The sequence below is a fragment of the Pavona decussata genome, unplaced genomic scaffold (assembly GCF_977016875.1).
Source record: "Pavona decussata unplaced genomic scaffold, jaPavDecu1.1 SCAFFOLD_53, whole genome shotgun sequence".
Taxonomy (NCBI): Eukaryota; Metazoa; Cnidaria; class Anthozoa; order Scleractinia; family Agariciidae; genus Pavona; species Pavona decussata.
Genome location: NW_028145475.1, coordinates 3,112,985 through 3,127,950, shown reverse-complemented (window position 1 = coordinate 3,127,950; position 14,966 = coordinate 3,112,985). Strand labels below are relative to the sequence as shown.

Genomic DNA, 14,966 nt, shown 5'->3' with positions numbered 1-14,966 from the left:
CTGAAGTGCCATGCTAACTGTTACTCCCACCTTGTATCTGATCTTCACCTTTGATTTAACCAAATGAATCTAAAATTTTATGTGGAGTTTAAATTAATTTTATATTCAGTATTGCCAAGTTGATGACATTTACAGTTGACTAACTATTTGATTTTTCTGACATTTTCCTTACACTTTTTTTTTTCTTTTTGTTGTAGACTGTTAAGGAGCAACTTGCATTACCACGTAAATCTCCCAGGAAAAGAATACTTGATGATGAAGATGATGCACAAATTGTACAAAATGTTGAGGTTGATGATAACAGTGATGAAGAGGATGATGATGACGATGATTTCATCGTTCATCGTTCATTGGAGTATGATTCAGACTAAAACTTGGACAGACTGGATGTCAATAACAGTAGGATTAAAGTCATTACCTACACCGTTTGGAATGATAGTCCTCAGCTGTAGTACAGGCTGCTTATTAATTTCTGCAGCATTGGTATCAAGATACCCATGATACAAGAATATCCCTGGCTGCAGTTATCATGATGTAGTTAGCGCTAACACAAGAAAGAGCACAGAAGTGTTCTGTTAGCAAACTGTTGGCCAGCCAATGTAGACGAAAATCATTAGCCATTGGTATAGCCATAGATCACCTAAACCGGCTGCCCTCACCCAGGTAACAGCTGGCCATTTGACTCAAAACTTGGGCTGAGGTTACCATGTTTGAAAGCATATATATCCATGTGACACTTATGGATAATGCGTACTGCAACCAGAAGGTCCTTGGCTCATCAAGTTTATAGTCCCTGAATTAGAGGCTAGGGTAGTCAAACCTCAGCCAACTGGACCAATCCTGGTCCCCACTTTCAGTGTGTTTGTTAGTTCACCCAAGTGACTCTTCAGTGGTCCACATCCAAGATGATCAAGGGTACGTCTCACATTCTCAATGTAGCAATGTGCCAAAAGGTAATCAAAGATAGGCAACAGTCCACAGTGGGTAACCCTCATAATTTGCCACTCAGGCTTAGATTTTCTAATTGGGATAAAATGTTGTCTTCTTATCACAGAGCTTAAGATCAGAGCTTAAGATAGTGGAACCTTGTTTCCCAGCTAACAAATAAAGCTCTTTTTTGATCTTATCTAATGGTGTTGATATGGTCACATGTTGTAAATACATGCAGCCTTGCTTTTATTCATATAGCTGGTTTGTAGCTAGGTAGTATAGGTTAAAACACACAAGAGGAAAGAATGTGACCTAACACCATCATTGAATAGCAAGCTCAAAAATAAAAATAGCTGCTGATAAACTTAGCAAAAACCCCTCCTGATATATTCAGTAGCCGGTCCTCTTCACTGATGCCGGTGACTGATGACAACTCAGGGTATAAACATTTGCTTGAAAAGTACAAACGGGCAGTTTGAAAAGTAAAAGTAAACCAGTTTTATCTGATTGAATAACAAAAAATTATATTTGAAAATCACACTTAACATGTTGAAGTATAGTAAAGTCAGGGTAGCACACTGGACTTTCAGTGTGAAGGTCAGCAGCTTAAAGCTTGACACACTTGATCAAAAATTCTCACCCCGTATTGATTGGTGTTGATTAATGGATGGGAACCTAACGATACCTACAAGGTACTGGTAACCCTGTAATGGACTAGAATCCTATACAGGGGAGGAGTAGGTATGCTCCTAGTTGCTTTTAGCTTCCTGCCACAAAAACAGGAGCACAGTGCCATAAAGAGCGAGTGATTTTTTTTTTATTTCTTGAACCACTTTTTTTGCCTATTAACCTGCAGGTGGCATGCAGATATAAGAGTAAGGGGAAAATGGGATTAGGTCCTGAGTTGGCAAAAGTTTGGATCTTTTCTCTGGAGTATTTGGCTAATACAATAGTAAACTTGTCATGTTAGCCAGCCTCTTCTCACTTCAAAACACAAGTGTCAACACCACCCCCCCCCCCCCCTCAAGTCTGTCTTTTACCTTTGGGAATACCATTGATTTTAATTTACATGTCAATCACTCAAATTATTTTGTGACAAGGCACACTGCTTTGACCACAAGCAGTTTGCTGCCATTTGTTTTTGTTTGTTTTCACCTTTTTAAAAATATTTTGTTTCAATCTTGTTGTTGGTCTATTTTATTGTCAGTAATTCTCAGAACATGGAAAAAAATTGTAATTGAAAAGACTCAATTCAGCCAGTCAGAACTCAAACACCTCAACTCTGATGCTCTTAAACAAAAAAGCAGTTCAACAAAGACTGGCCCGCAGAAATGGAAAAAAGTGCATTCTCCACACAACTGCACTTGTCCAAACATTATTATTAAAAAGATAGACTTAATATTATTAACAGTCATTTTTCAAAACCAATAGCACAAGATAGTGTTAAACACTAAGTGTATGGTGTTCTATTGTTTTTCATTAATCTTGGCAACTGCATGTATTATTACCGTACTTATTCGATTAACCACCCTGGGTGCTTTTTTAATTATTTTTAGGGCCCATGACGGTAGGGGCTTATTCAAGATGGGCACTTATTTGAGGGTGGGCGCTTATTATTTTCCCAACATTTTCAGCAAGCGAGGACATTTTCAGTGAATAACAAAAATAAGGGATTATTTTGCTTCAACAAGATAAAACACACTGTAAAAGCTAACATGAATAAGCCATAAACAATATAAATGTTCACTAACTTACCATATCTAAAACCAATTTGGAACACAACTGACGCTTTCCTCTTTCTTTATGTTGGGCTAGTACAAAAATGTTTTTTGTTGGGGCCTGGGTGGGGGTGGGAGCTTCTTTAGTTTTGGGGCTTTTAGGGTGGGCGCTTATTCAAAGATGGGCAGTTAATTGAATAAATACAGTACGTAGCTTGAACATGTCTTTTGGCAAGGACATTAAACATCAGCCTGTCTAGTTTACAGTTTAATTTTGTAGGTATTTTAAGAGTTCAGTAGCTAAGAAGCTTTAGCATCCACAATTTTTGCAGTCTATTTAACTTTGAAGGATTTATCTGAATGTCAGTGTTGCTTAGCAGGGGGAACAAAGAATCCTTAAGTAAAAGATAAGAACTATATTTAAGAGTAGAAGTTGATTACTCTGTTAGTATTTTCTTAATGAACTAGCTACATGTAGCCCTCCTTATCAAAGTCCTTCACCTAAAACTACTTAAAGTGGCAGGTTTCTTTTACAGGTTACAACACTTACTACAGGTCACTGTGATAATAATTTGTATATAAACAAGCTAAACAGGGTCTCTTAGCCCTAAACTCCTTACAAAAAGCTAATTCAAGCCTGGAGCAGCTAACGGTCCTCTTGGTTATATACAGCTGTTTTGACAAAGGTTGTCCAAAAAAGCGTAAAAGCGTACGCGACAATGCCGAAAGGTAGTCTGGGGAATACCCAATAAATTTTAATAAACGGTCAGAATCCATAATGCCTCGACCGTCCAGCGAAGACTTGAGATGGTGTGCAATATGGATTCTGAGCATTTATTGAAATTTATTGGGTATTCCCCAGACTACCTTTCGGCATTGCCGCGTACGCTTTTCCGCTTTTTTTAGACAACCCTTGTCGAAACAGCTGTATACCAGTACAACAGTGACCTGTACTTGTGACCTGTGGAATGTGACCTGTAAAAAAAGACCTGTCCTACTTAAAGAGTCACAAAGATAATATTAATTTGAAATGGTTTTTGTTCCCGAGTCCTTAGTTAAGTACAATAATCTACATAATAAAAGATGTTAATAAAAAGTTTGAAGCATCTTGCCAGTAAGCAGTAATTGCTTTTAGAGGAAGTAGGCTGAACAGATACTTATTATTATCATTGTCCACTATCAAGCCTTAGAGGGTCTTACTTCCAACCTGCAGTCAGTTGTTTTTGTACTGAAGAAGTCTTTACGCAAGTTACATTACATGTATTTAAGGTTTAGCTTTGTTAATTAGTTGGCATGATAAATATTATGATATATCCTTCTATTGGTACATGTAGTTCAGGTTTATTATATGTCAAGCCTTGCAGATAATTGTTATCTAAAGTTAATGCTTTTTAAATTTGTTGTTTGAAGTGAACAACAAATTAAAATAATACATGTGTGTTGATGATTGTGAAATAAAATTATTGCAATCTTTACAAAATGTTGTCTTCTCATGTAAGCATCACAGATTGTCTCCACCAGTCATAAAATTGATGACTCCCTGTACTGCAAGGTGTGATGCTTTAAGTCTCTGATGTCGTTTGGTTGGAATAAAAAGGATACAAAAATTTTAGTGTCTTTTATGTCAAAGAAAATTTTGTGGTGAACAATAAAAGCAATAGTGTTTCTGTCTCAGGCCATCAGTCTGATAGTTGCCCGATGGAAATTTGACATTCATAACAGTACCATACCCCTGAGAAGCGAACATTTATTTTAAGAACATCAATATTTATTTCAGTGGGGGAACTTTTAGCCGATACTACCTTGACAGAAACACTATTGTTTAAATAGTAAGTGTTGCCAAAGACATCAATATAACAGGTGAAATTTTATTACAAAACCAAGAGTATACAGTCTGTGTTCAAGTTTGATTGACCGTATTCCAGATCAAAACAAACAGAACAGCCGTAACTCTGGGATGATGTAGCAGCAAACGTTTGCTCACAGGATATTCCAGAACCATTCTGTATTCCAGTAAATCCAAATACCTCTCATGACGGATTTGTAGTAATCATTCAACATATTCTTATTCTGCAATACAGCCCATTGAACACACCCTGCTTGTCGTTCTACACATAGACAGAATTACAACGTGCTCAACCTTTAATACTCTTAAATCTTAGCAACATCAAAATGTCATCTTCCTCTTAATTTTTTCATAAATCACTAAATTGGTGTTTAAAAAATTAAAATCAGTATTTTTTAAAAATGCTGATAATATAAAGAGCATTCCTAACTACACATTAGCCTCTGATAAAATTAACAATGTCTTTACTTATTATTATAGAAAATACATAAATTCAATATTCTATTAAAACACACAAGGAGTACTTACAACTAGCAACATTGCAATGAACACTACCATTTCAGTCCATAATATAATCTATGATTTTCCTTACTTATAGTAAAACGATATTTAATATTGAGGATATAATTCAACTACAAAAGTCTTTGGAAATCATGTATTTACACAAAACACTGGAAGTTATAATACTCTTTGCCTTTATAAGGTGAAGTCTTTGAGACTGATGGCTTACTATACCAGAAATCTGGATTTGCTATCTTGTACCACCACCGGGTACCACAGAACTCACCAATACCATGTGCCAGAGTATAACCCTCCCCACCCCCCTTCTGAAGTCTGTTTCTGTACAAACTTCTGGAACCATTAATTCTGGACCTGTATTGCTGGGGTTCTCTTTCAAATGTAGCATACTTTCTCATATTAATTTACACCCCCCCCCCCCCCCCCAAAAAAAAAACAATTTGGGGTAGTTGCCAGTTTCTTACAGGGGCATGAAACCACTGAAAACAACACCATGGATGTCTGTCTGGCTTACATCTGCTAATAACATTATCACTTCTGCAGATACAGAAATACCCTTTTTAGTAGAAAATCACAATTTAGCCAGCTTATGACTAATCTTCCCTTCCCCCCCACCCCCCCCTTTCAAAAAAAATGAGTGAGCCTGAAAACTATCAGAGTTTATAATTACGCAAAATTAACCTAATTCCAATGACCTTTTCTATTTTACTCTCTTGGTCGATTTTGCATAACATTTACTAACTAAAACCCACAAAAATAAAATCAAAGGTAATTAGGGTTTTCAATAATTTTTTAAGTTCTCCATAGTTTTCACAACTTTCCATTGTTGTTTCCATAAAAAAACAAAGCTTCTGATTTTTTTTATATTCTATCATGAATACTGTAATCTAATATGTATCTAGTCTGTAACAGTGAGCAACAACCCTATGAAACTATTCAAATCAGTTGTAAGTTAAGATTTATACTAAAGCAACAGAGCTTATTTGCTTTGCTGTTTTGTTGCCCCATTACAGACCATGTGACGGTACTTTAGGGAGTGGTCTCTTCTAGAATATTCACCCTGGCATGCATTCTTTACTTCCAAAAAGACAAGGATTGATTCTCCCGAAAACATTGCGTGGTTTGTAATGGGCAATTAACATATAGAGCAAATAAGGTGTATTAGATTTGCTCCTATATCACACAATAATAATAATAATCATCATCATCATCATCATCACAGTACAGAAATCTCAAGAAATTGGAAGCTTGTAATCTAGTCCCCCTTAGATGATCACACTAAACAAACTACTGATACACCTTAGATCAAACCATTTGCCATTAAGCATAATTACAAAGTTATAGAAACAAAAGATGGGAGAATGTAAAACTGTTGCAGAAACAGCTGTAGGCGAGTATCTCCACTGCTGTTTTAAAATTCTCCCAAACTGCTATCATTGTTTTTGCCAATTTTATGGAAACAGAGATATTTACTTTGCCAAATAATGCTCAGAAAATGTGCCATCTTTCTGTAGTTATAGAAAGACAGCTGATAACCAATCAGAGTGCACGCTCACTATTGGTTATCTTATGAAACATTGTTATTGACATACACCAATAATTTTTATTATAACATGTGTAACTCATGCCTGTTTCGCAGTGGCATCACATTTCTGTTTGTGTCCAGCTTTCCAGTCTCGCACTTGGCATTTCCTGCTACAGTAGTAAACATTCTTGCATCCACCACATCTTTTGAATTCTCCAAGTTTCTGTTCCTTTTGTCCACAAGTTGGGCAAGTATGAAGCTCTGTCTTTGAACCTTCCTTCTTTTGTAACTCAACAAACCCTTGGCACAAGCTCATTATAATCAAGGGATAAATATTGTGGCAAACCCTCTTGCACAGATAGGCTAGTCTTGGGCAAAAAGAAAACTTTTCTTTGTCAATTGAGTTCATTGTTGTGTTAATGTGCTCAAAATTAAAAGCTGCCATGCGACCAACATTGCTCCCATCTTGATCCAGACACATTTCTTTATTCATTATGACATTGCCGGTCGAAGAACACTTAAAGAAGGGTACAGGGTTGTTGTCATTGGATAAAATAGAGACAAAGTGCTTGTAAAACTTTTCAGGATCTTTACAAGGACAGGAAGCATCTGAGCAAACATCTGGAATGAGATCATTCTCACGGTTTTGTTTCCCCTCAGGCAAAGGCTCAGAACAGCTGTCAGCATTGTTTGCATTTTTTTCATCATCACAGGTGTAATCTGAAGTAGAATCATCCTTGTTTGTTGTTTTATCTTCAACGCCTTGGTTTTGATGGTTTTTCTTTTGGCGACTATATATCTTTTTCACCTTTTCAAAGGTTTCGTCACAAGTCTTTATTAAAACTTTTGAATCTGTTGTCAAAATCTTCAGTCTCTTGGCTTCAGGAAGCAAGGACCACTTTCCCTGGAACTCAGAGGCAAATGAAGGTATCATAGTCTTTGATAACAGGTCTACGCCAACATCTTTCGCACTTTCACCATTTGTGGGTTTTTCATCTTTACTTTCATCCGCTGCTATTTTGTGGAATTCAAAAACAGTAAGGTCTAGCCTCAAACGAAACAGATCACACACACTGTTGATTTGACCTTCTCCCAGTTTATTGCCACAGTGCTTTAGCATGGTTGCCTTCAAAATTGATTCACAGGAAGTTGAAAATGTGGAAACATCCAGTTCTCCTTTGGCTTTATTAGATAACAGTTTAACAAAGCCTGCAATGGCTTCAGTTTCTGTGGCTTCCTTCATGGGTTTTGTTGGCTTGATTCTCCAGTAGAAGTTATCAAACGAATGTGCCAAAAACACTTGAAGAGCTTCTTTGAAACAATGCGTTGCTGACGTCTCAAAATCATAGTTACTGCCAAACTTGAAAATGGCAAACAGCAATTTAGCCATATTCTCACGAACAGCCTCAGAACCAACTTCAGCGTTTCCATCTCGATCAACGCACGTTCGTCCATAACGTTGCCTAAATGACTTTAGATCTATCTCATAGACAGGACTCGAACAAACGTCACACTTGTTATCACGCAACAGTCTGGCATCAGGCTTTGGATACCCATCATATAAGCCAGCATTTGACAGATCATTGTGTGTCACATTAAAAATTACATCAATGGCAGGATTTTTGGCATCAAGAGGGCTCCCCTTTTTCCAGTCTTCCTCAAGCCTGCGCCAAGAATGAACCATAACAGCCGCCTTTTCTAAATCTCCCTTCCAGATGTACCACAATGCTTGTTGTTTGGCCATACCAGTGAATCTTTCATAGTTGTCAGGCGTACTTAATTTACTTGCAGCCGTCTTCTTCCAATTTTCAGCATCTTCGTATGCCTTGATCACCCATCCAGCTTGCTGTAAAAACCCTGGTAACTCATCACAATCCAAGACTCTGCCCGACCCCGAAGGCCAGTTTGGTGGGTCGGGAGGGAACGGACACTTGTGGAACTCGATCTCAACGTGGTCAATGGACCACAATTTTAAGTCTCCTGTTAAACTGTCGCGGGCTTTAGTAATATCACGGCCTGAAAGACTTCTTAGCTTAGTACGAAAGCATTCCTCTGGGCAGGAATACTTACAATAATGGGCAACTTGCCTAAAATATTCAAAGGCATTTGCTGTTTCTTTGTCAGGGAAACCAAAGCCTTTCTTGACCGATTTACTATGCAGCGGAATCAAGAAAAGTCCAGCGACATCTTCCACTGGTCCAAAAGCCAATCCTATTTGTTTCTCTTCGAACGGAGAGATCTGTGATTGTAAGAAACGAACAGCTTCACTCTCCTCTAAGTTCGCCTGACTAAACCCGTCTCGAAACTCACCTCCAACATAACCCAAAATGGAAGCAAAATCAAACGCAGCTTTCGAATCTTTCCTGGATCTTTTGAAAAGAGCGTAGACTGACACATTTCCTCTTACATCGATATTAGCTACACACGCTAGACCATGTTTGGATTTCGACAGAGTATCTAATGAAAATTCAATCGTCTTATTCTTGGATTTATCCTTCTTCTCCTTCTTCGCATTAGACGACGCCGCCATTATTGATCGATTGAATCAGCGAAATCGATAGCGTGCTGCAGCACCGTGCGCTTGCGCACCATGTTTTCCGTGCTCGTAGTTTAGGTGCTGACCAAAAAAAATAAAAGCCGGCTCTGGAAACGACACTGGACGAAAAATTCCAGAGATGCCAACCTCTGCAGATCAGAAATATTTACTCTCGCGTCAAGTGGTACAAATCAACTTATCTCCCCACCAAAAACTGAGCCATCCTCCCCCTCCCCCACTTTTCTGAAAAACTTATGGATTGGTTGAAAGATGGACGAATTTGCAGCCAGGGACCGGAGCATGAATATGAAAACCGAAATATTTTGGATTTTACTGTAGAGAAAAGTCAGCAAAGACTAAAAGTCTCTCACATCAGGAGCCCATGCTCACATTACATACATAAACTTTATTTTCACTCGAATTTGAGACGTTAGCTAGCTGACTCTTTCGCTCCCTGGGACGTGAAGAGGAGACACCCTGAGAAAGATATTGGGTAGCTGATAGCCAGTGTCTTCGAGCAGAACTATAAAGTAAATAATATACTGAGATTTTCGCATCAAATTTTGCTGTGTGAAAAAGCGTTTCGGATTTTACTTCGACCAATCAGAGAGGCGAAACAAGTTTCTCGCACGTGAAAAAATCGTTTCGTCCAATCACAAACCATTCACAAACCATGGTTTAAGGACGGTGCCTGCTAATATCGAAATTTATAACATAGCGCGCGTGCATCCCAATCTAATTCCTATTGGCGTCATCATGATACATTTCTCAACATACGCACGGCCGTGCGTCCATCCGATGACGTGTGCAAGTCACTGGGGGGAAGCATGCGCGCGCTGTGTTATTAAAAAAACTTTTACAGAGCCGGAGACAACACCATGAAAAATGTATATATTTATAAGAGCTTGAAGCTTAATGAAAGGTTAAGATTAAACCAATATGAGAAACCATTTTCGCCTTTTTTTTTTTTTTCGTACAGAGAATTTTGTAATTAATCGGGAACAAAACCTGTTTTCCAGGAATCATTTACTTTATTTTCGCTATGTTATAAAAGAATTGGTTCATGCTTTTAGCTGTGCGTATATCGAGTTATGGATAAATAAAAAAAATCTCAGTATGTATAAAATAAACAAATTACATCATGGAAAGCGCTTTGTACGGGATTTTCACTCGAGTTGGTTTTGTATCAGAAATCTCACTCGTTCGCTGCGCTCACTCGTTCGATTTCAGATACTTCACCAACTCGTGTGAAAATCCCGCACGCACGCGCTTTCCATGAAGTAATCTCAAAACCATATAAAAAAGGAAAATAAATAAAAGGTGAACTAGAATGCGAGAGATCTAAGCCGAGTAACTATAATGATTGACATATTAAAATTTACAATTTACAATCTTGTTCATTTCCGTACACATTCGTATTTTGTCTACGAGGGAATTCCACAGTTTTGCAGATAGATATCTAAAAGAGTTCAACCCATGGGTTGTAGTCCTAGGTTTAGACAGGGCGGGAATGTTGCAGCCCCGAAGGTCGTAGTTAACAGAGCGCATGGGAGACTAAACATTTCCTTCATGTAGTTCGGGTACTCTGATAGACACAGGCTCTTATATAGTAAAAGAACCTTTCGTATCTTCGATTCGGAAAATGTTATGGGGTCATTTTAATATATATAAGGCTAGTACAGGCTAGGGTGCTTTGTAAAATGGAAGACAAACTGAACTTTAAACTAGCCGATATTGACATTACAACCACAGACAAGACTAGTCTCCTGGGGGTTGTTCTTGATAACGAGTTAAAATTCAACGATCACACTTCAAGTATTTGTCGTAAAGTGAGTTCCGTTCAGATGAGTGCTTTGAACAGATTGAAGAACATTTTACCACTTAAAACCAAGGAGTCACTATATCGCGCATTTAAACTGCCGTATTTTAATTATTGCAACCAGGTCTGGCACCACTGCGGAAAAAGGAACCGACACTGCTAAAATCGAGAAAGAGCTTAAAAAACTGGCAACCAATTTCCCTTCTTAATGTTGATGCAAAAATAGCCTCTAAAGTCATCGCGGAAAGATTGAAGCATGTTCTGCCAGATTTAATACACGAGAATAAATCAGGATACATTCCGGGTAGAAATATTTGTGATAATATTCGCTCAATCCTTAACATAATGGAATATACAAAAGACACTCGAACCTGGTATGTTATATTTTATTGACTTTGAGAAAGCCTTTGACAGCTTAGAATGGGACTTTCTTAATAAATGTCTAGAACTATTCAATTTTGGACCGGATTTTATTAAATGGGTAAATATTTTCTACAAGAATATTTAGAGCTGTGTTATAAATAATGGTCGGTGTTCCCATTACTTCAGAATAGAGCGTGGAGTGAGACAGGGAGACCCTCTCTCTTCTTACCTGTTTGCAACTGCAGCGGATGAAATTTTGGCTATCCCCATAAGAAATAGAGACAGTATCAAAGAGATCAAAATCAATGGTTTAGAGACTAAACTTTTGCAGTTTGCGGATGATACGACAGCTATTTTATCGAACTTGAACTATGCTAATGCCTTTTTTAGCTTACTTGAAGATTTTGAGAAGGCCTCTGGTTTAAAACTGAATCAGTTAAAAAGACTGAAGGTCCTGAAGCAATGTGGATTGGTTCTCTTAGGAGCTGTGAAGATCAACCACTTGGAGTTAAATGGCAAACATGTGTTAAATTCTTAGGGAATACATATAACGTATGACGTCAAGTTATTAGTCGAGAAGAATTTTAAACAAAGACTGAAGAAAATTAGGAATACGATTAACCTTTGGAAAGTCAGAGGGCTGTCTATCCATGGTAAAGTTACTATTTTCAAGGCCTTTTTGCTTTCAAAAATGATCTACCCCAGCTCTGTGCTACCTACTCCGCCCGAAATTATAAAAGAGTTTAATACTTTGGTGTTTCAATTCTTATAGAATAGAAAAGATAAAGTCACTAGACGTTCTACTTGCGCGCCCTACGATTCTGGTGGTATCAGAATGATTGATTATGAAAACATGATAAAAGCCCTAAGGTTAAGTTGGTTAAAAAAGATTGTAGATGATGGTTATAATTGCTTCTGGAAACTTTATCTAAGTGATCTCTTAAGTAGTCACGGAGGATTGGTTTTTACTTAATTGTAACTACGACGTTGATAAATTAAATACCTTACCCGATTTTTATTATGAACTCTTATTATGGTGGTCAGAATTACGAGATGTTGTTGATTGTGATGGTGAATATAAATATATTGTTTGGAACAATAGAGAAATTAAGATAGACGATAAAAGTGTGTTTTATAAACACTTTTTTTCAAAAGGTATTAAATATAGCGAAGACTCGAAGAATCCAAGAAGAATCCAAGACATGCTATTGATTATTAGCAATAGCATATCTGACAAAGCTCCACCTGCAGTTAGAGGTCTTTTTTTTTGTTTTACAACAACAACAATTACAATTTATTATAAGAGAAGACACTTCTTACAATATTAGTTACCCACAATTAGCAAGGGGTAAGCAAGGGCTATTCGAGGTGGGTAGCAATGATAGTTGTTTACATGCTCAAAAGAAAAGAGATCTTATTACCTAACGCTCGACCAAGTATGATCTTCGACATGATTATATCCTCTCTGCCAAAAATTAACACGACTAAATATGGTCTCAAATCATGGAGATATTTTGCCGCAAAGATATGGAACGAGCTAACAAATGATATTAGAATTAAAGCCGGCACTAATGAAGTGAAGAACAAAATCCGATCGCTTAAGTTTTGACTGGTAATCGGATTTTTTTTTTCATCCGATTCTTAGTTCTTAGCTTTTACAGTGTTTTCAGTTTACCATGAATTGTTGTTCATTTTTTAGTTTCTAATTTTTAGTATATACTTGGCCGTGGATTACCTGTAAACTAACTGATAGCTAAGCGTAAATCCCACGTTATATAAAGTATCGTTATCCGTTTTACTGATTTATATCGCGTCATTTTCTCTCTCTCTCTCTCTCTCTCTCTCTCTCTCTCTCTCTCTCTCTCTCTCTCTCTCTCTCTCTCTCTCTCTCTCTCTCTCTCTCTCTCTCTTTGTTTTATTTATTTTTTTTTTTGTTTTTGGCTACACACTGAATTGCTCGTCTGAAAAATTGTGTTTTTTTTACCAAAACAATAAAGGAACATGTGGCACTTATAATTTTATATATCTCTCTCGTTTTTCCATTTTCCCTAGAGCTGTTAGAGGGCGGACTGATAGCCTTCCAAGAGATATAAAGACGGATCATCCGTCTAGACTGATAACTCGTCTGACTAATTATCCTTCCTAGTGTGAAAACAGAACTTTATAGAAGATGGATTATCCGTCTTAGACGTATAATTCGTCCGCAAAATCCGTCTCAAAAGACAGATAATCAGACCGATAAAATCAGACGGATTATCCATCTAAAATTAATTGTAATTGCCCCGTTTTCACATTTAAGCAAATGTTAACGGAACATACAGAACAACTATTTTACAATTTATTTTCAATTAATTGCGATTTGTGGCAACAGTAAAAATACAGATTTGAAAGTTAATGCTTCTTGGGCCTGAAATTCTTCGGTGGTTTTTGAGAAACCGCGCGACATTTCTGCTGGTACCAATTCTAAATGTTCACCGTCATTGTTTGTTGCTGTTTGTTTGTTTGGTTTTCTTCAAATTACGACAACTACCCCGGTCAATTATAATCATTGCCCTCCTCCTCCCCCCCCCCCCCCCCCCTCATCAGAACCCCTTTTTCATGGGTGTGGTGAGAAAAAGAAAAGGTGGATGTGAATTATATAAGAATTCATAGTTTTGAAACATTGTCAATGAATATGTTTTATTTATTTTCCAATACAATCGCTCCTCGTACTTGAGGATTATTGGTTGAAGGAGGGGGGTATGTGTGCGGACAATGATACAAGTATTTAGGTAAGTTAAAAGGGTAAACGGGTAAGTTGAAAAGGTAATGATTAATGAACATTGAAATAGATACCTTAAAACTACCGCAACTACTCCCATATTTTGATCGCTAAAACGGGACAATACGTCTCACTTTTCCATATATTGGGTTGCAACTCGCCCTAAGAGGTACCCTGCGCTTTGTTTTCTTAACTCTTTATGCCACCTACAGTAGTGTAAAACAAGTAAAAGAAATTTAAACCTTGGGGCTTTTCTTCTAGTTTCATCAAGCTTAATCTCGCATCAAACATAAAATAAAAAAAATAATAACTAAGTACTGTAGCGCTAACTGGGGACGCTATAAATCAGTGAAAAAATTTAGAAACTGAATATAACATTTGTTAACAATCCCAGCTGTTGGGAGGCAATTCAGTTGGCTATTTACAAAGCGTGGCCTTGGATTTGAAAACGGGGCTTCGGTGAAAAAAAAATCTAAGTGGTCAGAGCAGGACTTGAATCCGGGACCTCCGGATTACAAGTCTGGCGCCCTAAGCACTAAAACGCGCCGCCTGCTCACAAATCAGCACCCTCGCAACAATATTGGCTCTGTTGACAGTTGTTAGGGTACCAGTCTACAGGGTGAGTAGGGGAAGGCCACAAAGTTTAATTCCACTTACCCTACGATTAGCAAGCAAAAGAAGGGGTTAGAAATTCAACTGCCTTGGATGAACTCTTCTGAAGACAGCTTGTTCCCCAGATATACCCAATACACACGTCGATCAAGGGGCATTCCATTCCAAAACCAGTGCTTCCCAACAAGCCCTCAAGAGAGGGGGAGGAAGGAGGAGGGAAGTTGGAGAAGGAATAAAAAGGTAGGGGGAGGGAAGAAGAGAGGGTGGGAGAGGGGAGGTTTGTCTTGATCCCCTGTACCTCCTTTCCCTTCTGGGTACAGGGTTTGCTACATAGAAC

The 14,966-nt window shown here is 37.8% G+C and overlaps 2 protein-coding genes and 1 long non-coding RNA gene across 5 annotated transcripts in view; 1 reads left to right on the top strand and 2 right to left on the bottom strand.

Moving 5' to 3' along the window:
* Positions 1 to 1,266, top strand: part of LOC146480512 (uncharacterized) — a 30,481-nt gene extending 29,215 nt beyond the window's left edge. For all 3 annotated transcript variants that reach the window (XM_085109693.1, XM_085109691.1, XM_085109692.1), the window contains one exon: positions 198 to 1,266. In XM_085109693.1, coding sequence (XP_084965819.1) covers positions 198 to 371 — 174 coding nt within the window. In that variant the 3' untranslated portion in view covers positions 372 to 1,266. The remainder of the gene's footprint in view (positions 1 to 197) is intronic.
* A 1,732-nt stretch (positions 1,267 to 2,998) lies between these two features.
* Positions 2,999 to 3,734, bottom strand: LOC146480511 (uncharacterized). Its single transcript, XR_014864717.1, has 2 exons — positions 3,582 to 3,734; positions 2,999 to 3,320 (listed from the first exon to the last, which is right to left on the bottom strand). It is a non-coding gene; the product is annotated as an uncharacterized LOC146480511 (long non-coding RNA).
* Positions 3,735 to 3,772: 38 nt separating this feature from the next.
* LOC146480510 (uncharacterized) lies at positions 3,773 to 9,088 on the bottom strand. Its single transcript, XM_085109694.1, has one exon. It carries the CDS (start codon positions 9,066 to 9,068, stop codon positions 6,636 to 6,638), a length of 2,433 nt encoding a protein of 810 aa, XP_084965820.1. The 5' UTR covers positions 9,069 to 9,088; the 3' UTR covers positions 3,773 to 6,635.
* Between the last annotated feature and the right edge of the window lie 5,878 nt (positions 9,089 to 14,966).